Here is a 25731-nt window from a genome sequence, read left to right on the forward strand (position 1 = left end):
AGGAGAGTCCTACATTGCCACGTGTGAAACGCTGAAAATAAAAACAGTATAACAAAACCAGAAAAGCTTTTAAGTACTGCCAGACTGACATTTGCTGGGCAGGATGTTAGCAGTCTGACAGGTTACGGGGCAGTGTTGTGTTTGTGATACAATAGAGCAGTGTTTCTCAACCTTGGCAACTTGAAGATGTCTGGACTTCAACTCCCAGAATTCCCCAGCCAGCATTCGGAGTTGAAGTCCGGACATCTTCAAGTTGCCAAGGTTGAGAAACACTGCAATAGAGGTTGTGAGCAGGGTGATGGCGATATATCGAGAGATGCTGAGAAGGAATGGCCGTAAGAATCAGTGCTCCGTGTAGTACTTGGAGCTGGGCCATGCTAAGCTGAAAAGTGTTGCTGCTTTAAGCACATGGACAGGGGTAGTAAGTGGGAGCACCTGATGGGGAATCATTGGCAAGTGTTGTAGATTTGGATTTGCTCATTGATGTCTCTTAAGATGCTTCTCATCTTGGCTTCCAGCCCATCCAGCTGGGCTGCCTTTTCTTGTAGCAACTTCTCATTTTCTTCATAGGTTTCTTCCAGCTCTGAGTAAGGAAGGGGAGGGGATGGTTAAAGATCGGGAAATTCAAACAGTATACAGAATAATCTTTGCTCATGGCGCATTCACAGTTCTGATTCTAATAGAAAAAGCTAGTTCTATATTAACTTTGAGAATCCAGACAAATATCCACTGCCTCTGGCTGAGATACAGATAGTCCCTGACTTACCACTACAATTGAGCCCAAAATTTCTGTTGCTAAGCAAGGTTTAATGGTTTAATGGTTTAATTTATTTGTATGCCGCCCTTTTCCCTGAAGGGACTCAGGGCGGCTCACAACTCAACAGGGAGGGGAAATACAAACAGAGTAAGGCCGTTTTTAAGTGAGCTGTGGTCCATTTGACCACCTTTCTGGCCATGGTTGTTAAGTGTATCACTGCAGTTGTTAAATGAATTGTGCAGCCATTAAGCGAATCCAGTATCCCTCATTTACTTTGCTTGTCACATGACCCATGGCGACCACATGACCCATTGAAAATGTAAATCGGCACTGTTTATTCTGACAGGAATTCCCTCTTCTAACACACAGACACACACGTCTTAGGCACTCACTGCTCAGCTGCCGTAGCTTTTCGTGAGCATCGCGCAGAAGTCCTTTGGCCTCATCTCGCAGGTGTTCTGCTTTCTTTCGGGCCCCCACTACATGCTGGGCTTTTCGTTCCACTAACTCCTGCATGGTGCGGTATCGATCCCCCAGCGGTCCCTCCAGTACCTGAGATTCAGCAGGAAACATCAGCAGAAAGCATATGAATATAATTTGACATACAAATATAATGGAGCCTAGCAATTATTGCTATAAGTCGGTTGTAAAACGGGCCATTTTATAACCTTTTTTTTTTGTGGTGGTCATTCAGCGAATGCAGAGGAGTGGTGCGGTGGCCTAGAGGCAGAGCTCTCGCCTCACAATCAGGAGGCTGTGAGTTTGATCCTGGGTGGAAGCAGATATTTCTCTCTCTGAGAATATATCTGCTGAACAAAACTCCGCATTGGTGACAGGAAGGGGCATCCGGCCAGTAAAACACACTGCCAACTCCATTTAGTTGCTCAGACTCCACTCCACAAGGGATTATGGGGTCATTAAATGAAGATGACGATGATTCAGCGGATGCAGAGGTCATAAAGCAAATGCTCCAGTGATTCAGCAAACATTGTGGTGTTTAGGTTGCTAAATGAACCCCTTGTTTGCTATAGGCTGGTTTTTGATTTAAAAAAAACTGAAGTAAACACCAGGAGATAGTGAGTGATGATCTCACCTCTTGGGCTTTGGTGTTTGTTTTTTTTAAAGGGCTTTCCAATTTGATTTGATTGATTTGATTTATTTAATTTGTATGTAATCAATCAAATCAAATCAATCAAATCAAGCTTTCCAATTTAATGATTTTATGTAAATAAGATGCTGCACAGGAGAAGTCGATGGCTATTAGCAGGATGGAGTGTCTGGAGGTTTCCAGAGTAGCATTTCTCAACCTTGGCCTTGGAAGTGTGTGGATTTCAACTCTCAGAATTCCCCAGCCAGCATACTGGGCTGCAGAATTCTGGATGTTAAAGTCCAAACACCTGGAAGTTGCCACGGTTGAGAAACACTCTTCCAGAGGAACAGTGGCAGAGGATGCTGAGCGTTGTAGCTCTCTAAATATTGATGAAATATAACTTCACCACCACGAGGCTAGAAGGAGGATGAATGTTTGTTTTTGCTGGAGACTTCAGTGCACACACCCCTTCCTATTCCTAGTAAAAATTCATTTTTATGGATGACGGTATCCTGGCACTAGCCATGGCAGTGGTTAAAATGCAGGCATATTCTGTCCACAGCCTGAAGTTTAATCTCGATAGAGCTCAAGGTTGACTCATCCTTCCATCCTTTCGAGGTCGGTAAAATCAGGACCCAGTTTGTTGGGGACAATATGTAAATAATGCTTACACTCTGACTTACCCAGAGAGTACTATAAAGTGCTATGGAGCGGTCTACAAGTCTAAATATTATTGCTATTTTTGCTACCAGCTTCATGTGTTAGCATCTGATCATTAACTAGCTGACCATTTCTTAGGCCACACAATTTCCCCGTTCTGACGGGAAATCATTGTGAGAACAAATTGAGATCATTTTTAGATAACACCTGATAAAATACAAGAAACTTGTGTGTTACAATTGTCAGGACGTATTTGTAGTAATTCACTTGAGATCTGAATAAAATCAGCAATCTTGAATCTCTGAAGAGGCTGAGAAAAAAAACAAAATAGTTTTCCGTATGTCTTAAACAAAGGAACAAGGTGAGTTTTAAGTACCGTTTTAAATCAGAAATGCACGATTTGGGTTATTTGTTGTCAGCTACCTGATCTATGTGAAAAGGGTGCAAATATTTTAGAATTAAAAGTAACCAGTTAAGACTCCAACAGGCTAAGTTATGGCTCTGGACCCCACAATCGAGCAAAGAAAAGATATTTAAAATCCCAAGCCATTTTTGCCATTTTTGCCAGAATCCTACCTGTTCAGCTTCCTTAGCTCGGTTCTTGGCAGCACTAGCTGTCTCTTCTGCTCGGGTCGCTTGCAAGATGTTGCTGGCCCGCTTCATTTTGAGAACGTCCACCTGCCGGTCAAGATGGCCCACCCGCTTCTTGGCTGCAGCCAACTCAACCTCAGCATTTGCAGTCTTCCTGTTAATCTGGTGGAATAAGATAAGATAAGAGGGGGAACAGGAGAAAACAAGTGTGGAAGCATTGACATGTCCAGTGAGGGCTGCTTGCCAATCCTGGAGCTCCTTGGTGAACCAAGGAGATGAAGTGACAGAAGTGATAACTAGATACAAGAAGTGAACACAGCGAAACCTAGATACAAGCTGAAGTTCAAGCCTATGGTGACAAGGGAGGTGAAGGATTTGTAAGGTAAAGGTAAAGGTAATGTTCCCCTTGCACATATGTGCTAGTTGTTTCCGACTCTAGGGGGTGATGCTCATCTCCGTTTCAAAGGTGAAGAACAAGCGCTGTCCGAAGACGTCTCCGTGGTCATGTGGCCAGCATGACTAAACGCCGAAGGTGTATGGAACGCTGTTACCTTCCCACCAAAGATGGTCCCTATTTTTCTACTTGCATTTTTACGTGCTTTTGAACTGCTAGGTTGGCAGAAGCTGGAACAAGTAGCAGGAGCTCACTCCGTTACACAGCGCTAGGAATTCGAACCGCCGACCTTTCTGATTGACAAGCTCAGTGTCTTAGCCACTGAGCCACCGCATCCCTCACTTCATTGTGTTGGTGTGTGCATTTGGCCATAGCCTTGTTTCTGGCGAGGGGAACAATTCCCTCTTGGGGAGAAATGAGCAGATAAATCTACTAATATTGGGTTTAGGGATCTAATGAATGGAGGTGATCCTTCTTCTTGGACTTTAGGATTGATTTTTTTTAAGGGTCTTTCAATTTAATGATTTCATGTAAATGTTTAGAGATTCTAGACAGGAGATTTTGATGGTTATTAGTAGGATGGAGTGTTTGGAACTTTCCAAAACAGTGTTTCTCTGTCCTCTTTTGTTATCCTTTTATATCCTTTTATCCTTTTATATTAATGGTAATCCTTGTTTACCATTTTATCTTTTTATTGCACAGTTTTGATTTATTGTTAATTACTGAGTGTCCTTGGAGATTTTAGTGATATATAAATGTAAATAAAATGAGGATTGTTTTTTCACATACTGGTAGTCTTCAACCTACCATCACAATTAAACCCAAAATTACCACAGCTGCTAAGCAAAACACTGTAGTCTTTAAGTGAATCATGCGGTTGTTAAGTGAACCTGGCTTCTCCCATCGATTTTGCTTGTCGGAAGCAAAGTCTGGAAAGGTTACAAATTTCCAACCATGGACTTCAAAGGTTTTACGTCATAAACCATGAGTTAAAGCGAAGTATGGGAAGCTAGTAACATGGTAGCTTGCGCATATACAGGTTAACCGAGCAGGAAAATTCACAAATCACTACATGTTAACTTGCCTTGCAGGAAATTTTTGGCACCTCGCCACTCATGAGCCACAACACCTAGGCAACACAGCTAGAAAGAACTACGCAAGCATATTTAGTGTTGCTTCACAGATTAAAGACAAATAAATATTAAACGACTGTCAGGATGTGCTCTCGGTTCCAGGAAAGTGGTTTGGAACCTTGATTGCCATGAAACTCTTTATTTTTTTTAAGCTCCCAGAGCCACCAAGATGGCACTGCCAAAAATCTGATGGTAAAATGCTGAGCGACAAATCTGATGGTAAAGTGCTGAATAACGGCGCTGCAATTCCGTATCAATTTTCATTGGGGTAAAAAAGAAAAGCTGACGTGTGAAGACTTGGGCATGCCAAAGCACAACATGGAAAAACTAAAGGATGCCCTTCAGCATCATCATTAATTGTTCTGCCACTAATGGTTACGGTAGATGTTCGCTGTAACCACAAAAGAAGTAATACTACCAGGCATACTTTATCTGACACATCTAATGCGACATATATCCGGACACGTTATTTTCTTTGGACTGGTAAAAATAATTCATTACAGCGCCTTACCTCGTTAACAACTGTGTTGGTGTGTTGAATATCATTGTCTGCAGAGTTGATGGCTTTTTCGGCAGCATTTTGTGCCCGTTTCGCATCATCCAGAGCCCTTTTCACTGCTTCAGCTGTGTTTTTAACACTCTCTGCCCGAGCACTAGGGAGGAAAAATTCAGTAAGACTGAACAGAAGCCTACAACTCATTAGCAAATTTGATGCGACAAGCATCAACATCAAATGAGAGGTTGTAGAACTATTAGTGGCCATTATCACTAAATGAAATCTTCCCATTGCACGTGCTTTACACAGGTAGTCCTTGACTTGTAGTTGAGACTGGAGTGGAATTACAGTCACTACAAGTTGTTTGGAGGGTTTTTAGGACCTTTTTTTTGTGGCAGTCACTAAATGAATTGCCACAGCTGTTAAGTGAATGCCAAGATTATTATTAAGAGCCATGGTGGTTCGAATGCAGTACTGCAGGCTATTTCTGCAGGCTGCCGGCAGTTCGAATCTCACCAGCTCAAAGTTGACTCAGCCTTCCATCCTTCCGAGGTGGGTAAAATGAGGACCCAGATTGTTGGGGGCAATAGGTTGACGCTGTAAAATGCTTAGAGAGGGCTGCAAAAGCACTATGAAACAATATATAAGTCTAAGTGCTATTGCTATTGCGTGAATGCGGCACTTGTAAAGGAATCTACATTGTCCAATGTGAGGGTTTGTTTTGCCATAAACAGGAACTAAACATTGGTTTCCAGAAAGCGAGAAAAGGGAGGGAGTGAAAGGAAGGAAATGGAAGGGAGGGAGGGAGGAAGGAAGGAGGGAGGGAAAGAAGGAAGGAAAAGGAAATCACGTCCATGTGACCAAATGGACGTAAATGTGAGTTGGTTTTCCAAGCACTCACAACGTGATTACATGCATGTATGGTGGTTGTGGTTGAGGCCACCAGAACTTCAAATCTAAGTAGCCCTGAAGAGGTCCTTTGTAACTTTAAACGGTTGCTAAGAGACCAGTTGTAAGTCAAGGATTACCTGTATCTCTAATCGTAAGACACAGGATATAAAGCAGAGAGTTAAGTTGCCGGCACTATGCTTGCTTGTGAATTTCCCAGACCGTTTAAATGAAACACTATAGTTTTTTGTCAGATCAAGCATTAAGAGCCGAGGTGGCGCAGAGGTTAGAGTGAAGTACTGCAGGCTACTTCAGCTGACTGCTAGCTGCAGTTCAGCAGCTCAAATCCCACCAGGCTCAAGGTTGACTCAGCCTTCCATCCTTCCGAGGTGGGTGAAATGAGGACCCAGATTGTTGGGGGCCATAGGCTGACTCTGTAAACTGCTTAGAGAGGGCTGTACTATGAAGCAGTATATAAGTCTAAGTGCTATGGCTATTGCTATTGGAGCACACTTCAATTCAGTAGAAAGAAGAGACTCATGGAAAAGGCAGTTCCAATTTCTGATACGTAACATGTTCAGCTCCTATGCAAACATCTTCCAGAAATTGATCAGAATCCAGGTGAAAAGAGACTTAGCTCTGCTTTTCCTGAGCTCCCTCTACTCTCCCTAACATACTTACTTGGCCCGGCGTGCATCCTGCAGTAACTGCCCTGCGATGCGGACATCCCCTGCTGTTTGATCCAGGATGGCATCCACATTGGCCAGGCTGCTGACCCGCTCCTTGATCTCCTCGGCAAGGTGGTGGATCTGCACGGGGGATGCTGGGATGGAGAGCTCCAGCACACGGGAAGCCACCAGTGCAATGCTGTCAGGATCTGCCCCCTCGACTGTATGCAGGATGGATCCATTAGAGCTGTGGAAAAGTAAATGGCAGCCCCCTTCCTGGCTCTCCACAGGACTCGCTCTTAAAGGGGCCCCACCTTAAGTCTGAGGCCTCCCATCCCGATGCGAATGTTCTCCCAAATTCCCCCAAAGTACCGTATTTTTCGGACTATAAAATGAATCTTTCTGTCTCCCAAAAGGAGGTGAAAATGTCTGTGGGTCTTATAGACCAAATATTGCTGAAGCCCCGGCCACCCGCTGATCATTTTTTGGCCTCTGCACACCCTCTTTTCAAGTCTTTTTTGGATCCATTTTGGGGGCTTTTTCTGGCCCATTTTTGAGGCTTTTTCAGCCTGTTTTTGAGACTATTTTTGGCCTATTTTGTTTTGCAAAAAAAGCCCAAAAAAACCTCAAAAATAGCCCAGAAAAGCCTCAAAATGGCCCCAAAAAAGCCTAGAAAATGAATAGAAAAATGGCTGGAAAAGGGCTGAAAAAAGACCCCCCAAAAGGGCTGAAAATGCGGTGTGCGAAGGCCAAAAACTTTTTTTTTTTTGCTGTTTTCCTCTTCTAAATTTAGGTGCGTCTTATAGTCAGGTGCATCTTATAATCTGGAAAATACGGTATATTACTCTAGACATATTCTCACTGAGATATTTTCCTTTTTAAATTTAGGAGACAGTTTGGGTGCTTTGCTGAGAAATTAGCAGCTCAATGACGTCTCACCGTTTGTTCTTTGGATGCTTTGCAAGGGTGTCAAGACAAGTGGCAGGCACACAGATGTTGCACCCATGTGCAAAAGAGGCAAGGCTTAGATCTCAATATGCCACTTGCATATTTTCACCATCATTGACTGCCCCCTCCCCCAATACTTTTGTTCTGTTTTCATAAGTTTTTTACTATTTTGAGCTGAGGCCCCCAAAATTTGGAAATGGCCTGAACCTGCCCAGATCTTTGAGAAGATCTGATTGTGTTGCTGGATTCAGAGAGGGAGGTGGTTGCTGTGGCACAACGAGGCAACTGATGATCTATGCACTTAGGTAAAGGTTCCCCCACACATGCGTGCTAGTTGTTTCCGACTCTAGGGGCTGGTGCTCAGCTCCGTTTCTAAGCCGAAGAGCCAGAGCTGTCCGAAGACGTCTCCGTGGCCATGTGGCCGGCATGACTAAATGCCAAAGGCACACGGAACTCTGTTAGCTTCCCACCAAAGGTGGTTCCCTATTTTTCTACTTGCATTATTTAAGTGCTTTCAAACTGCTAGGTTGGCAGGAGCTGGGACAATTAACAGGAACTCACTTTGTTACGCAGTGCTAGGGATTCGAACAGCTGAACTGCTGACCTTCTGATCAACAAGCTCAGTGTTTTAGCCACTGAGCCACAGCATCCATTCTATGCATTTAGTTAACCATTATTGCAGTTGTAAACCAATGTATCTGGAGGGGCTGGGGAATGCTGCACAAGTGATTGGTTTTTACTAACTGGGAGAAGAGAGAGAGATTCTGAAGGAAGTAAAAAGTTAATTCAGGCATATCTGGAGAAAAGCATGGAGGAATTTGGGACACATTCAGGAATAGTGACTTCTCTTTCTTTCTTTCTTTCTTTCTTTCTTTCTTTCTTTCTTTCTTTCTTTCTTTCTGTTAATGCTTAAATCTTAACAGTTGCCATTTTAGGGATATGGGCAACATATGCACTTAATAAATTTAATAAATAAATAAACAAATGAATAAATCTTCATGTACTTTCTACTTCTACTTTACCAGAATCGCCATTTTTGAAGCAAAATAAGTTAGTATATGAACAATCATGATCACATTTTGAATCCCAATATTTTAATTTTTTTAAAAAGATGTTTCTGCCAAATTCAGAGATTTTATAATACATTTTATCTCAGAGAGGCCATTCTGGCGTCAGACAGAGATAAAACTTATCAGAGTTGAATTTGATTCCCAAAGACATCATGGCTGTGTTTAGACAGGTTTCTAGGCAATACTGTGGGAGGAGTGGGGGAGGAGGGCCTGCTAATGTCTTCTTTGAAGTTTTATTCAATAATACCCTGTTTCCCCCAAAATAAGACTTCCCCGGATAATAAGCCCAATTGGGCTTTTGAGCGCATGCACTCAAATAAGCCCTCCCCCCAAAATAAGCCATCCCTGAAAATATTTCAACACAGCAACAGCCATGAGGTGACCACACTTGTCTTATTTTTGTGGAAACACGGTACATTTTTTTTCCTTAATTAGATCTAGGACTTCAAGACGTAATATTAAATTCCCTTTCCGCAACAACAACCCTGTGAGGTAACTTGGGACGAAAGAGAGTGAGTGGAGGTTTTAGGATTGAGGGTAGATTTGAATCGTGAACCACACTGGCTCTCCCACAGTCCTGCTCTTTTCTGGTGGGCTCTCATCCAAGCACAACTGGGCCTGTTTAGGTTTTTGAAATCAGTAAAAGATGGCTAGCTGTTATCCCTTAGGAATGATGTCACAAAATTGAATGATATTGATGGCACGAAGGCTAGGATTTAAAAAAAAAATTTTTTTCTGCTGTGGCCTGCCAGCGGCCAGCAGAGCTGGCAGCAGATTCGGACAGTGAGGTGGAAGTTGGGGAGGAACATGGTCCAGTCCTGGAGTCTGGGGAAGGCTCTGAGGAGGGCTCTGTGTCGGAGGCAGAGAGGGGGCCAGAGCCGTATGCCAGTTATCGGCTGCCTTCAGAGTCAGACATCAGTGAAGTAGACAAACAGCTGGAGCCTGTTCCCAGTGTGTGCATACACAGAGTTGCCAGAAGAAGGGAACAGCTAAAGAACAGGGGTCAACTTGGGAGTAAGGCCACAGATGGATAGTGAATGGCCCCTCCCATAGGGAATAAAAGAGGGATGAAAGGGGAGGGGATTTTGCAGGAGACAATTAGTTCATTCCTGCGTTCCTGCCAAGTATTGCGACGTCTGAAATATATTGGCCTGGCCAGTCTCCAAGCCCGATAAAGGTCAGTAATTGTGAACTCTCTTGAAAGACTATGGGAGAGGAAAGACTTTGCTTTTATTGCTTAAATAAAAGGGGTTTATTGGGATGAAGACTCAGCTTTGTGTTGCTGGGGAAGCCTTGGTCAGAACATTTATGTCCTTCCATTTTGTTTTATACTTATTAGATTTGATTGAACGTTTTGGACTATACCTGGAATGTTTTACACAACTTGTCTTGAAAGACACCTGTTCATGGAGGGCAGAATATATACTTTTAATAAAACATAGCAAAAAGAGAAGAGAGGGGGTGGTGGCGCAGCTCTCATACTTACGATTAAGGAATTCTTTGACTTGCTGGATAAGGTCTCTCAGCTCCTTGTTTGAGTGCTCCATCCGAGCTTTGGTGGCATTGGCATGATCCAAAGCTGCCTGTGCCCTCTGCTTTGCTTCAGCTGCACGGGCCTTCGCATTGGAGACCTGTCCCAAAAATCAAAATCTGAGGGCCTGGTCAACCAGCAGGGGGCAGCAGATACACAGGGATGGGGAAGTTGCTGCAGCTCCCCAGAATTAATGCTGCTTCCCAAAATGAAAGGAAGCCCATTGGGATCATCTGATGGGATATGAAAGGCAGGGCATCGAATTGTTCTCGGATTTGCTTTCCACAAATGTCAGCCAAGCAACCCTCCCTACCTGATGCAGCAGACTTTCCACTTCAGAGACGGCGTTGTGCAGCTCCTCTTCGACATGCCGGGCTCGGTCCAGAGCGTTGTCAGCGGTAGCCACTGCCCCGTTGCAGTGGAGGCCTCCACAGTGACGTCTGCCATCTTCGTCATAGCAACCGGCCCCTCCACAGGAATCGATGGCACAGGGAGTGTCTCCCTGGGCCCCACAGATCTAAAGAGGAGTGTGGGGGGGAGGAAGAGTTACTGCTGAAGCTGCAGGGTCTTTCACTCTATTCCCCCCCCACTCCCCTGGGTGCTTTTCACAACAGCTCCTCTCAAACTCTTCTTCTTCCCCTCAGTTGACACTGGCAATTTGCATAAACCTTGATTTTGGCTCCATTCTGCATGCAAGAGGTTTATGGCACCCTAGAGACAAATAAATAAACTTTTAGGGAACACAGTTCACTTGATTAGTTGCAGGTCTGGGGAAAAAAGTGGATTTACTGGTATTCATATTTATTCATAGAAGCACACTCACAGCAACCATTGGGGAAGGAGCAGAGAAAGGGAAAGGAAATAATTAAAGGAAAGGTGGAAAATAGTGGTAATTTTCTTCCCAGAGAAAAGCAGTTCAATGTGACAGATATTCTTTGCACTGACAAGCTAGTTAACCTGCGCAAAGCAACCTTTTCTTTGTTTCATATATGAGAATTGGTGTTAAATTTTGTAATGAATGTCAACTCTGCTCCTGCCAAGCTCCCGGAAGCTGACAAACCAAAGAAACAAGAACCACATGGATTTTGGCCAGTTTGTGGTAAAAAAAAACAAATCTTGAAAATTTATGACAATAAATTCCAGCCAGATTTACAATTAGCTAATTAAGGCAAGGAAACACTTCCTTCCCAAAGCAGCTCACACCTGAATGGTGGATTTATTTCAATTACACTGATATCAAGAGGCCCAAGTTCTCTGATGGTGCATGGAGTTTTCTGATGTGTATATATAATACAATAGCAGAGTTGGAAGGAACCTTGGAGGTCTTCTAGTCCAATCCCCTGCCTAGGCAGGAAATCCTATACCGTTTCAGACAAATGGCTATCCAACATCTTCTTAAAGACTTCCAGTGTTGGGGCATTCACAACTTCTGGAGGCAAGCTGTTCCACTGATTAATTGTTTTAACTGTCAGCAAATTTCTCCTCAGTTCTAAGTTGCTTCTCTCCTTGATTAGTTTCCACCCATTGCTTCTTGTTCTGCCCTCAGGTGCTTTGGAGAATAGTTTGACTCCCTCTTCTTTGTGGCAACCCCTAAGATATTGGAACACTGCTATCATGTCTCCCCTAGTCCTTCTTTTATTAGACTAGACATACCCAGTTCCTGCAACCGTTCTTCATATGTTTTAGTCTCCAGTCCCCTAATCATCTTTGTTGCTCTTCTCTGCACTCTTTCCAGAGTCTCCACATCTTTTCTACATCGTGGTGACCAAAACTGAATGCAGTATTCCAAGTGTGGCCTTACCAAGGCATTATAAAGTAGTAATAACACTTCATGTGATCTTGCTTCTATCCCTCTGTTTATGCAGCCTAGAACTGTGTTGGCTTTTTTGGCAGCTGCTGCACACTGCTGGCTCGTATTTAAATGGTTGTCCACTAGGACTCCAAGATCCCTTTCACAGTTACTACTGTTGAGCAAGGTAGCACCTATATTGTACCTGTGCATTTCGTTTTTGTTGCCTAAATATAGAACCTTACTCTTTTCACCATTGAATTTCATTTTATTAGATAGTGCCCAATGTTCAGGTTTGTCAAGATCCTTCTGTATCTTTAGCCTGTCTTCTGGAGTGTTGGCTATTCCTGCCAGCTTGGTGTTATCTGCAAATTTGATGAGTTCCCCATTTATTCCCTCATCCAAATTATTGATGAAGATGTCGAAGAGTACTGGGCCTAAAACAGAGCCTTGGGGTACTCCACTGTATACTTCCCTCCATGAAGATGCAGTTCCATTGAGGACTACAAGTTGAGTGTGGTTGGTCAGCCAATTACAAATCCATCTGGTGGTGATGCTGTCTAACCCACGTTCTTCTACTTTATCTAGTAGTAGATTATGGTGCTCCAAAATCTCCTGGTAGACGGCTGCGTTAACCCTGGTCTTAATGAAGCACAGTGGTTCAAAGTCCTGTTGCTCAGTGGTCCAAAGTCCTCTTTTTTGATGAGAGCAACTTTTGCCAAAAGCACCAAAAGCTGGTTCAATGACCGTGGGATTACTGTGCTTGATTGGCCTCTCCATTCTTCCTCCATACTCTGGGTCCGTGGTTTCCAAATGAGATGCAAAGGTTGCACGATATTCTAATTTTTCGAGTTTCACCTGTATATAGCAGAGGTGGGTTCCTACCTGTTCGGCCTGGTTCGGCCGAGTAAGTAATAACTCAGCCAGCCATGCCCCCGAACCGGTTCTATCTTCTGCATGCACAGAAGCATTTTTAAACCATGCACGCATAGTGCGCATCAAGCACATGTGCCCCCAAAGTGCATCCCTGAGCAAACTGGCAGTAGAAGCCGGAACCCATCCCTGGTAAATAGCATGTGTATATGTGTGTCGTATATGTGTTTGGGTATACACTTTCTCTTGAGAGCAGGCAACATAATTTAATTTTTAATGTGGCCAGTGAGCGCACAGTAAAAAAATGACAATAAAGGTTTATCCATCCATCCATCCATCCATCCATCCATCCATCCATCATCTATCTATATCATTTAGCCCCACCTTCAATCATCAGAAAACAAAGAGTTCTAGTCCAGCCTTAGACATGAAAACTGATTTGGTGATTTTGGGCCAATCACCAGGAAACGGTGAGTTCTAATCCTGATTTAGGCATGAAAACCAGCCCGTTGACTTTGGGCTGGTGACTTTCTCTCAGCCCAACCCACCTCATAGAGTTTGGGGGGAAAATAGGAGGAGGAAGGAATATTAGGCATGCATACCAAACCTTGAGTGACTTATAAAATAATAAAGATGGGATAAAATAACTAACACGAATATTTCCCATGTTGTCTTAGCAGACTTGAAACATCCTGTTTTCGTGCTCCCTCACCTTCTCATTAATCAGATCCAGGCTGAGCCCTCGGGTGCGCGTCGAGAGGTCCACCAGCCCTCGGCGGTTGGCGGCATTCTGCCGATTGAAAGCTTCCCTTCGGGACGTCATCAGGTGTTCTGTGCGACGCCTGGTAGCAGCTGATTGGCTGACGGGGCTGGGCACAGCCAAGGTCGAGGCATTTGCCTGGTGCTCTGCTTCGCGTGACTGCACAAAGGACTGGCGGACGCTGTCATAGACCCCTGCCAGGGGAGGAATTATTTAATATAAGCATCCCAGGGACTCCCCCTGGGCAGTAAAACCTCTCTCACTAGACCTGCCAGAAATGCTCCTAGAATCATTACGCGTTTCCTAAATTCCCACTTGCGGGAAAGAGACAGTACAGAGTATGATTTGTTTCCACAGCACAGTTGTAGATACCAGTTTCAAACTAGGTGAAATACTCCTTTCTTTCTCATTAGAATCGGTTTACTCTGTTGGATTTGAGAAAACCTAGGCTAGGAGACGGGGTGGGATGCTGCTGGCATTGCTGCTGGTTCGGTGCCTCAAAAGTTTTACCGGTGACCGATTCACAAATGTGAGTGGTCCACCTTCCGTGCATGCGCTTTGCCTAAAAAAAGGGCCGTAGAGCTGGGGCAGGTGGGCGGAGCCACCCACAATTTCCACAACCAGTTGGATTGAACCAGTCAGAATCGGCAGAATTCTACCTCTGGTCTCTAACCCTAACCTTCTTTTACGACTTTTTGAGAAGCAAAGTCAATGTGGGAATCTGGATTCACTTAACAACAGTGTAACTAATTTAACAACTGCAGCGATTCACTTAACAAATTAAGCAAGTAAAGTCATAAAATGGGGCAAAGCTCACTTAAAAGAAATTTCTCACTCAGCAACATAAATGGCACTGTAGGGAGGGGGAACCGATTAGGTGGTTCCGCCCCAGGCGCCTGATGGACCTTATGGGATTTCAGACGGCGCTTGGAGAAATACCTGACACTCTCGTCCACAATCCGGTCGAGTCCTTAGTCACTGCCTGGAATACAGCGGCGGCGGGGGGCTCTAAACCGGATTGCGCCTTTGTGACCTCTCCGAGGCAGCGGATCCAGGAGGGCCCCTTGGTTCACCGAGGAACTCCGGGAGATGAAGCGCCAAAAGAGACGCCTAGAGCGCCGCTGGAGGGCCAGTAAATCTGAGTCAGACCGAGCACTGATGAGAGCCTTTATCAGAGACTATCTCGTGGCAATACGGGCGGCAAAATGTTCGCATTTTGCCGCCCTTATTACATCCGCTGAATCGCGCCCAGCCGCCTTGTTTAGAATAGCCTGCTCCCTCCTGAAAGGGAGGGATGCGGATGACCCTTTACAAGGTAGAGCTGAGGAATTTGTTCAGTATTTAACGGATAAAGTTGCTCGGATTCGGACAGAGCTGGACTCCAATTGCACGGTACCAGCCGAGGTACCGGGGGAAAGTCTTGAGCATACTTTATGGGTTGAGTTTCAACTTGCTTCTCCTGAGGAAGTGGACAAGGCCATGGGAGCGGTGAGTGCCTCCACTTGTATACTGGACCCGTGCCCCTCCTGGCTGGTCTCGACCACCAGGGAGGTGACACGCGGCTGGATCCGGACGATAGTTAACACCTCTCTCCGGGAGGGAATTTTCCCGCTCCTCCTAAAGGATGCGGTGGTGAGACCCCTCCTGAAGAAACCATCTCTGGACCCAGCCATTTTGAGCAACTATCGTCCAGTCTCCAACCTGCCCTTTGTTGGGAAGGTTGTTGAGAAAGTGGTGGCCTCTCAACTCCGACGGTCCTTGGATGAAACCGATTATCTGGATTCCTTTCAGTCGGGTTTCAGGCCTGGTTACAGCACGGAAACTGCTTTGGTCGCGCTGATCGATGATCTCTGGCGAGCCAGGGATAGGCGCACCCCTCTATCCTTGTGCTCCTTGACCTCTCAGTGGCCTTCGATACCATCGACCATGGTATCCTTCTGCGACGGTTGCGAGAGGTGGGAGTGGGAGGCACCGTCCTTCGGTGGTTCTCCTCCTACCTCTCGGACAGGTCGCAGTCGGTGTTGGTCGGAGGGCCGAGGTCGACCCCAAGGCCCCTCAATTACGGGGTGCCGCAGGGTTCGGTCCTGTCCCCCCTCCTATTTAACATCTACATGAAGCCGCTGGGTGAGATCATACGCCGGCATGAGATTAAGTACCACCAATATGCGGACGATACGCAGTTGTACCTGTCCGCCCTGTGCCAACTCAGTGAAGCAGTAGAAGTGATGTTCCAGTGCCTGGAGGCTGTTAGGGTCTGGATGGGAGTAAACAAGTTGGCACTCAATCCAGACAAGACTGAGTGGCTACTGATGTTCCCTCCCAAAGATTGGCCAAGTATTCCATCTCTCAGGCTGGGGGGGTGAAATTATATGCCCCTCAGAGAGGGTTCGCAATTTGGGAGTCCTCCTGGATCCCCAGCTGACTTTAGAACACCATTTGTCGGCTGTGACCAGGTTCGCCTGGTGTACCAATTGCAACCCTACCTGGATCGGGAGGCCCTTCAGACAGTCACTCACGCCCTTGTGACCTCAAGACTGGATTACTGTAACGCACTCTACATGGGGCTGCCCTTGAAGAGTGTTCGAAGACTTCAGCTGGTCCAGAACGCAGCCGCACGAGCGATTGTGGGTGCACCCAGGTACACCCACGTCACACCTATCCTCCGCGAGCTGCACTGGCTACCCATTAGTCTCCGGACCCGCTTCAAGGTGCTGGTCGTTACCTATAAAGCCCTACATGGCATCGGACCTGGGTACCTGAGAGACCGCCTCCTGCCAATTACCTCCCATAGACCGATTAGATCTCACAGGTTAGGTCTTCTCCGGATTCCATCTGCCAGCCAATGTCGGCTGGCGACTCCCTGGGGGAGAGCCTTTTCTGTCGCAGCTCCAGCCCTTTGGAACGATCTCCCCGTGGAGATCCGGACCCTTACTACCCTCCCGGCCTTCCGCAAAGCCGTTAAGTCCTGGCTGCTCCAGCAGGTTGGGGGGCTTTCGAAATATCCAGCCCCACGGAAACTGTGATTGTTGTGTATTTTAAAGTGTTGTTTTGTTTATTTATCCCCTTCCCTTGTTTATTGTAAGCCGCCCGGAGTCCTTCGGGAGTGGGCGGCATACAAGACCAATAAACATCAACATCAACATCAAACATGTTGGGTTCAATTTTGATCGTCAAGGACTACCTGTATATAAACAAGGGATTTGTAGCTGTGGATTGCTTTGTTTTCTAGACGCAACAAAATGAAGAAAACACTTACCCAACACATTGGTGTTTATGAGAATGTTAAGCTGGTGTTTCAGGTCTGCTAGGCTGAGATTGAGGCTCCGAACTCCACGCTCCAGGATGCCCAGCCCGTGGTTGGCATTAAAATTCTTGTCCTGGGTGGCTGTCAGCAATCCCTCCAGCTGGGTCAGTGTTTCTGTTATATCAGCTATCTCCTGCCTGATCAGAGCAAGAGGGAGACATGAAATACCTCCCCCACAAGACTTGTTAATCCAATGGGATGCTTTTTCTTTAGGGACTAATTTAAGATGTGTGGACCTCAACTCCCAGAATTCCTAGCCAAGCTGGCTGTAGTATTCTGGGAGTTGAAGTCCACACACCTTAAAGGGGCCAAGTTTGAGAAACATTGAAATAGAGAACGACAAGAAAGCTTTATATCCAGAAATTCTTCAGATGCATATCAGTCTTGGAAGAGCTACCACCAGTAGGAATATTATTTTGGTGGTAGATGATATAAATCCAGAAAGTGGTATTTAGCAGGTTCTGACCAGTTCTGAAGAACCGGTAGCGGAAATTTTGAGTAGTTTGGAAAACCGGTAAATACCACCTCTGACTGGCCCTGCCCCCATCTATTCTCTGCCTCCCGAGTCCCAGCTGATCGGGAGGAAATGGAGATTTTGCAGTATCCTTTCCCTGCCATGCCCACCAAGCCATGCCATGCCCACTAACCCACGCCCACAGAACCGGTAGTAAAAAACTTGAATCCCACCACTGGTCTATAGGTAAAGGTAAAGGTTCCCCTCGTACATATGTGCTAGTCTTTCCTGACTCTAGGGGGCGGTGCTCATCTCTGTTTCAAAGCCAAAAAGCTAGCACTTTCTGAAGACATCTCCATGGTCATGTGGCCGGCATGACTAAACACTGAAGGTGCCCAGAACTGGTAGCGGAAATTTTGAGTAGTTTGGAAAACCAGTAAATACCACCTCTGGCTGGCCCCGCCCCCATCTATTCTCTGCCTCCCGAGTCTGGAGGTTTTAAAGAAGAGACTGGACAGCCACCTGTCTGAAATGGTATAGGATCTCCTGCTTGAGCGGGGGCCTGGACCTGGTCCTTTCCAACTCCATTCTGATTCAGTTTAGTGGAAGTTGGGGCTGGGCTGCCTTTTGACTTACCGTATATCGTCCATATTATGCAAGAGGTGAGCAATCGCAGTGGCGGTGGCATTGCGAGCGCTGACCACAGCCTGGATGGCACTCAGTTTGTCCTGCAGCCGACGGAAGGGACCCTCGAAAGCGCCAGCAAGCCCCGTTTGGTGGAGCTGTTGACCCCTCTGCATCAGGTTGCGAGTGTGGGCAGCCAGATCTTGCACAATGCGATCCCAGTCTCCAAAACATTGGTGGCAGGGCTGGCAGGCAGGGAAATCACCAGCAAAACCACGGGAGCACTGGTCACAGCGCACGCCAGACACCCCCAGGCGGCAGGAGCAGTGCCCAGTAGTCCGGTGACATTGCGGCTTCTCAATCCCACGTGGATCACAATCGCAGGCTGCCAAAAACAGACAAGAAGCTTAGCCCACCATCTCTGCTCTTCTACACAGTGCCCCTTAGCAAGCTAAATTCAGCAGGGCTGCATTATTCCAGAAATAATTCCTTTAACAAGTTGAACTGAACCTCAGACATCAAAGCCATTTTCCCATTTTGCATATTTGCAGTAGTGGGCTTCAAATTTTTTAACAACCAGTTCTCTACACTAATGACTGGCTGGCTGGGTGTGGCTGGTTGGGTGTGGCCGGTTCGGGCTGATTCGGGCTAATCCCACCACTGGCTGGCCCCGCCCATCTGTTTTTCAGGTCATTTTCAGGGCTGTTTTCAGGGCCTTTTTGAGAGTGTGTTCTGGGCTGTTTTCCGGCTGTTTTGGGGGGGCTTTTTTTTCAGGCTGTTTTGGAGCCATTTTCAGGGCTGATTTCAGGGAGTTTTTCAGGTTATTTTCTGGGTTGTTTTCTGGCTGTTTTCCAGGACTTTTTCCAGGCTGTTTTCAGGCCATTTTCTGGGCCATTTTTGGACCATTTTTCAGGACATTTTCCAGGCTGTATTTTGGTTGGGGTCGGGGCCAGCCATTTGTGGGATTAGCAGGTTCACTGAACTGGGCAGAATTTTAACAACTGGTTCACCCAAACCAGTCTGAACCGGCTGCCGCCCTCCTCTGCAAATAGGTAGTCAGTCCTCAACTCACAACTCATGTATTAAGTGACCATTCACAGTTACAATGGCATTGAAAAATGACTAGTCCTCACACTTATGACTGCTGCAGCATTCCTAGAGTCATATGATCAGAATTATGTAAATTGATGAAGGTTTTATGTTTTGTTTGTCTTTTGTTTGCCCAAAAATAAAAAAACTTTTACAAAAAAAAAAAAAAAGAATTTGGACGCACCAGCATCTATTTACAACGATTGCAGCATTCCAGGACACATGATCACTTTTTCATCTTTCTTGCCAGCTTTCGACAAGCAAAGTCAATAGGGGAAGCCTGGCTTGCTTAATGACCACATGATTTATTTAATCACGTGGTCATTAAGCAGTTATTTGCCTAACTATTTGCAGGAAAGGTCATAAAATTGGGTACAAGTCATTTAACTTTCTTGCACAGCCACGAAAACACAAACTTACAATTGTGGTTGTAAGTTGAGGATTTCACCTGTATGCTTCCGTTCTATCTATTCCAATCAATAATAAAAGTTCAATAATCTCAGCGTGGGTGCCCTTATTTCAGGCAGGATTGTTTTAAAAGAAGGACTGTTGTTTCATAATTTCATCCACTTGACTGCTTGCATGCTTTCAGGGATATAATTGCCCATTTGGCTGTCACAATCTCTGTGGAGGACTCGTTTACCTTCTTCCACACTTTCTTCAGTTTTTGGAATAAATAAATCAACACTATGCTAAAATGCCACTGTCAGCCTCTGCTTTGCTGTTGCTTCGGCTGCCATGAAACAGGGAGGGAGGGCATGGTATTTGGGAGGGGTTACTCATTGTGCTGGAGGAAGGTTCTGGAGTTCAGCTGCCTATCGGACTACGCATGCGTGGGAGATTCCCGCCAGGACTAACGGCACCGACATTCCATCTTCGTGATGCCTTTTGAAGTTATCTCACACCTGACACTTGAGAGAATTATGATTGGACTGTAACTGTGATGCCAAGGGGTGGGGAATGGGCTATTCTATATATCAATCGCTTTCGTGCCTAAATAATCAGACTTCGCTGCGCTATGCCTTTAATCATTTATAATTAGTAAAAGTACACTTGATTTCTACACATGGAGTCTCGTGGTCTTCTTTCCTAATTATCTAATGGAGAGGTTCTGACAGCCACTTTTCATTGATGAAATTTTTGGTGGTTTTTTTAAAAATGAACTTAAATAGAAATATTAAGACTCTAGTAGATGCAAGACATTTACTTTGCTTTTAAAAGCAACCCGCCTATCCTACCGCCTCCCCCACCCCCGATAGATTTAAATTTTGCAGTCTGTCATTTTGACAGAGTCTCACATCTTGCTTTCTCTCTTACCTCTGCATTGCTGACCCGGCTGACCCCAATGGTTCTCCTGGCACTCGGAACAGGTGCGGCCTCCGAATCCTGGGCGGCATTGGCACTGCCCTGTGAACTACAAAGACAGGCGCCATTAGAGGATCCAAGGCTGCTAACAAGGGCAGAGGTAGAAATACAATATGAGGCCTGGGAGAGAGGCGGGAAGAAAGGGCAGCATCAATAACAATGTTAATAATACCAGTAAGAATAATATAATAGTACATAATGTTAAAACATACTGAAGTTTTAATTCTCTGAAAAGCCTGATTATCTTCTCCTGGTATCTTCCTGTTCTACCTAGGCTTCCCAAGAGCATGAAGCAAATTCCTGGTCCCAACAAAAACCACTTTTATTAATTTACTGTGAATTCTGCTCATTCACATCCAGCAAAGTCTTTCAAAGGAGGATTTACAGTCACAGACTTTATTTGGCTTGGAGAGCTGACTGGCTGATATCTGCAAAACTTGGCAAGGAATCTCGGAGAGTCAGGGACCAATTAAGCGAACTAATTGTCTCCTGCAAACTTCACTCCCCTTTTATTTCCTCTGGGAGGGGCCATTCATCGTCCACCTGGAGCCTCACTCCCAAGTCGACCCCGGTACTTTAGCTGTTCCCTTCTTCTGGCAACTCTGCGCATGCGCACACTGGGAACGGGCTCCAGATGTTCGTCTGCCTCACTGATGTCTGACTCTGAATGCAGCTGAGAACTGGCATATGGCTCTGGCCCCCTCTCTGCCTCCGACACAGAGCCCTCATCAGAGCCTTCCCCAGATTCCAGGACTGGCCCATGTTCTTCTTCAACCTCCTCACTGTCTGACTCTTCTGACAGTGGCTGTTGGCAGGCCACAACACTTCCCAATAGAGGTAATGGGAGCTACAATAGAATCTAAATTTGTGAGAATAACCTTGGGGGAACAGGAAGAGCTCCAGTATAGATGATAGTCTAATAACAGAAAACTTAGTCCAAAGAAGGGATGGGAGTAGAGAAAACATCTCAAAAGGGACCTCCCTAGTTCTCAGCGAAGTATAGGCAAGGTAGGAGAGGAGTAGTTTCAGACTTGCAAAATTCTGTTACTGTAATCTTACAATAGGGGTAGCATTAATACTCATTGTTTTGGTTTCCTGAACGACTAACAATATCTGAACACTACCAAGGTGGAAGAAATGACAACAAACCTATGCAGCAGATAAGGTGTAAAATTATGGACATCAGCCAGCTTGGGACAATATGGCTTTCCTGCCCAAAAATTATTTAAATTGACGGTGGAGGGAAATTTGCTGTCAGAAGGATGTAAAAGGTGATGATATGACCTTGGGACACAGCAACGGTCATAAGTATGACCCAGTGGCCAAGCACCTGAATTTTGATCACATGATCCTGGGGATGCTCCAAAGATTGTAACTGTGAAAAAGGTCACTTTTTTCAGTACCACTGTAACTTTGAACAGTCACTAAATGAATTGTTGTAAGTCGAAGACTACCTCAGAGGTGGATTGCTCCCAGTTCGGCCTGGATCGGGCGAACCAGTAGTGGCGGCGGTGGGAGGCTCCGCCAACCCGCCCGGATGCTTCTGCGCATGCGCAGAAGCATCATTCACACAAGCAAACCAGTAGTAAAAAAATGGAAACCCACCACTGGACTATCTATATTGCTTCATAATGCCTACAGCACTTCCTGAGTGGTTTGCAGAGTCAGCCTATTGCCCCCAACTATCTGGGTCCTCATTTTACCCACCTTGGAAGGATGGAAAACAGACTCAACCTTGACCTGGTGAGAATCGAACTTCTGGAGTGAGCAGTGAGTTAGCCTGCAGTACTGCATTCTAACCACTGCACCATCACGGCTCCAGCCCACTTTTTAGCCTCTTATCAAGCCTACGAAATACAACTGAATTAAACTCTCTTCACCTTCTCCCAGCCTATCAGTCAAGGGCTTCCTGCAAGCTGCAGTCTTCCAGGTTATGGCCAGGGGTGGTATTCATTTGCTTTCTTTACCGGTTCTCAAATCTTAACGCCCCCCTCCCCCCGTCCATGCATGCGTTTAAATCGCACGAGCGGGCTTGCACGCATGCGCTCGGCTTGAAAACCTGCCTAAATAGCATAGAGCCGGGCGGGTGGGCAGGCCCACTCGCGATTTCCACTAACAGTTTGGGTGAATCGGTCCGAACCGGCTGAATGCCACTTCTGGTTGTGTCCCACACTGTTCTTCTACACTGGAAGCTCTCCAGTTTTCAGCACAACATTGATCAAGATGCCTATGCCTGTCCACCCAGAGCTCAGACTGACCTGATTACAAGCGGGGCTCAGTGAGTAATAGGAATGGCAATCGCAGGGTTGGCAGCCCTGCCCACTGGTTAAGTTCCAGAAGTTGGGGGCACAACGGTCGCAGTTCTGTCCTTGGACATTGGGTAGGCACTGGCACTGCCCACTGTGCCGGTCACATTGGCACTGGTCTTGCGAGGAGCATTTGTTCTGCACAGTACCCAGATAGTTACAAGAGCAACCTGCAGGGGGGAAAAATGTATGATATTCAGCCCACTTCTTTGAAGGAAAAAGGATACCGCAATTAGTAAGCCAAACCATCTTTACAGAGAAGTAAATAAATATGTCAATTAAAAAGAAGCCAAACTCATTGGGCACCATAAACTAAACCTTTTTAGTTTGGAGATGGCTGGGAAATGATAAGATTGTGCAGACTGTTGTGGTTCGCCAGCAGCCTGCGGAGTCAGACAGTGAGGAGGTTGGGGAAGAACATGGGCAAGTCCTGGAGTCTGGGGAAGGCTCGGACAAGGCCTCTGCGTCACAGGCAGAGAGAGGGCTAGGGCCATCTAAGAGTTATGTGCTGCCTCAGGAGCCTCCACACTTGGACATCAGCCAGGCAGAGGAACAGGGGGAGCCTATTCCCAGTGCGCGCATGCACAGAGCTGCCAGAAGGCAAGAACAGTTAAGACAAAAGGGACAACTCGGGAGTAAGGCTTGGAGGTGATTGACCCCTCCCATAGGACATAAAAGAGGAGCAAAGGCACATGAGCTTTTTGCAGGAAGCAACTTTGTTCATGCTGGTCAGTTTAAATTCTGAAGCTCTGTTTTGACTCTTTGCTCCATGTGGCCTTGCAAGCTAATTGCCAGTTAGGTCTTTGGCAGAGTTTCAAGGAAGATAAAGGTGGGTGCTTATCAGCCTTATCCCGAAGGACTGTGGCAGAATACTGTCAGACTCTTTACAAACTATTTGTGACTCATTACGGGCTGTGAATGAACATAATTCACAGCCTTTGAAATAAAAAGAGGGTTTTGGGGACTAAAAGTGTGCTTTTTACTGTATCAGGAAGCCTAGGTCAGAATACAGGCTGTCTTTTTAATAAGACAGTCTGCACAATCTTTTAGTAAATGTTTTAATAAGAAGGACTGTCTTTTTCCCAGTCATATCTACCCAACCCACCAGAGTGAGGGAATGCTATGAGTCGCCTCTCCTAAGGAGGCCCATCTATCAAGAACCAGAAGAAGGGCCTTCTCCGTGGTGGCTCCCTCCCTTCCTGTGGAGCATCATCCACACATAGAGATAAGATTGACCTCCGCTGTGACTCTCTTTTGCAAGACCATGAAGACATGGTTGTGCCAATGAGCCTGGGGACTTTTCTAAAATAAAAAATAAAAATAAACAAATAAAACAAATAAAATAATAAATAAAACAAATAAAACAACAAATAAAACAAATAAAACAAATAAAACAAACAAATAAAATAAATAAAACAAATAAAACAAACAAAACAAACAAAACAAACAAAACAAACAAAACAAATAATAAAACAAATAAAATAATTAAATAAAATAATAAATGAAATAAATAAAATAATAAAACAAATAAAATAAATAAAAAATAAAAAATAAACAAAGTAAATAAAATGAATAAAATAAAATAAATAAAATAAATAAAATAAATAAAATAAATAAAATAAATAAAATAAATAAAATAAATAAAATAAATAAAATAAATAAAATAAATAAAATAAATAAAATAAAATCCAGGGAGGCAGTGTTTGCAGCAGATACTTACGGCGGCAGGTGTGTTGCGTGGCATCGCCATAGTAACCCCTTTGGCAGTGTTGGCACTGGTCTCCCTCGCTATGGTAGAGGCAGCGAAGGCATTGGCCTGTGCGTCGATCGCAGGATTTGGGGTCTGCCAGATCAATGTTGTTATTACAGGTGCAGGGCTGGCATCGTCCTCTAACCTGCCAGGGGTTGCCATAATAACCAGGAGCACACTCGTCACAGCGCGGGCCTGTGTGAAAGAAGAGTGCCAGTTGGGACGGCTGGGACAAACAGGAGCAAACTCAGCAAGCACAACCAAAGAGCCACCAAGGTCACTCCAGGGGTGGGTTTCTGCCAGCATTACTGCTGATTCGGGATGCGTGCAATTTGCTCCTTGCGCTTGAGCAGTTGCCTGTAAATAGGTCTGCACATGCGCAGAACATTAAAAATGTGGGGGGAAAAAGATGTCGTGGCAACCAGGGAACTGGTTCGTGGCATGGTGAGCATGCCGTCTCTACCGGTTCGGCGACCCAGTCACTATTTCCACTACCAGTTCCACCGAACCGGTAGGAACCCACCTCTGGGTCACTCCCACCAACACTGACAGGGCAAGCCAGTAGAATATAAATTAAGCAAACACCACCCCCTACCATTGATGACGTTGCCTAGTTTGGTAATGAAACGTCTGCAAGAAAACAACCAAGCTCAGAGACCACCAGGATCCTTCATTTCAACCCCGAGCTACAAATGTTTTCCTTTATTGGAGCAAACTCACTTGTCTCCCCAACAAAATGTATTTCACCTCCCACAGTTCCAGCCTCTCAAGCCTTCCAGACTTGTGTTCCGCTCTTTCAATGCAGCTGGTGTAATGAGCCATTCCCCCAACCTCGCCACAAGGTGAATGAAGACCTGCTGTTGTGGTCCGCCAGCAGCCAGCAAAGCTGACAGCAGATTTGGCAGCAGTGACGGGGTTGGGGAGGAACATGGGCCAGTCCTGGAGTCTGGAGAAGGCTCTGATGAGGGCGCTGTGTCAAAGGCAGAGAGGGGGCCAGAGCTGCAAGCCAGTTATTGGCAGCCTTCAGAGTCAGACCTCAGTGAGGCAGACGAACAGATGGAGCCTGTTCCCAGTGTGCGCATGCGCAGAGTTGCCAGACGAAGGGAACAACTAAAGAACAGGAGTCAACTTGGGAGTAAGGCCACAGGTGGACGATGAATGGCCCCTCCCAGAGGAAATAAAAGAGGAGCG

At 45.6% G+C, this 25731-nt stretch overlaps 1 protein-coding gene across 1 annotated transcript in view; it reads right to left on the minus strand.

The window, feature by feature from the left end:
- Positions 1-245: 245 nt before the first annotated feature.
- The window catches only part of LAMB2 (laminin subunit beta 2), a 76465-nt gene continuing 50979 nt past the window's right edge, over positions 246-25731 (minus strand). Inside the window, exons 21-33 of the mRNA XM_032212031.1 lie at positions 24511-24735; positions 22743-22960; positions 20437-20533; positions 18043-18415; positions 16905-17089; positions 13601-13842; positions 10540-10743; positions 10182-10326; positions 6691-6898; positions 5137-5278; positions 3084-3260; positions 1150-1309; positions 246-583 (exon numbers count right to left, since the gene is read on the minus strand). Of these exons, the coding sequence (XP_032067922.1) occupies positions 447-583; positions 1150-1309; positions 3084-3260; positions 5137-5278; positions 6691-6898; positions 10182-10326; positions 10540-10743; positions 13601-13842; positions 16905-17089; positions 18043-18415; positions 20437-20533; positions 22743-22960; positions 24511-24735 (2513 nt within the window). The 3' untranslated portion in view covers positions 246-446. The remainder of the gene's footprint in view (positions 584-1149; positions 1310-3083; positions 3261-5136; positions 5279-6690; positions 6899-10181; positions 10327-10539; positions 10744-13600; positions 13843-16904; positions 17090-18042; positions 18416-20436; positions 20534-22742; positions 22961-24510; positions 24736-25731) is intronic.

This window comes from Thamnophis elegans, chromosome 2 (assembly GCF_009769535.1).
Source record: "Thamnophis elegans isolate rThaEle1 chromosome 2, rThaEle1.pri, whole genome shotgun sequence".
NCBI lineage: Eukaryota > Metazoa > Chordata > Lepidosauria > Squamata > Colubridae > Thamnophis > Thamnophis elegans.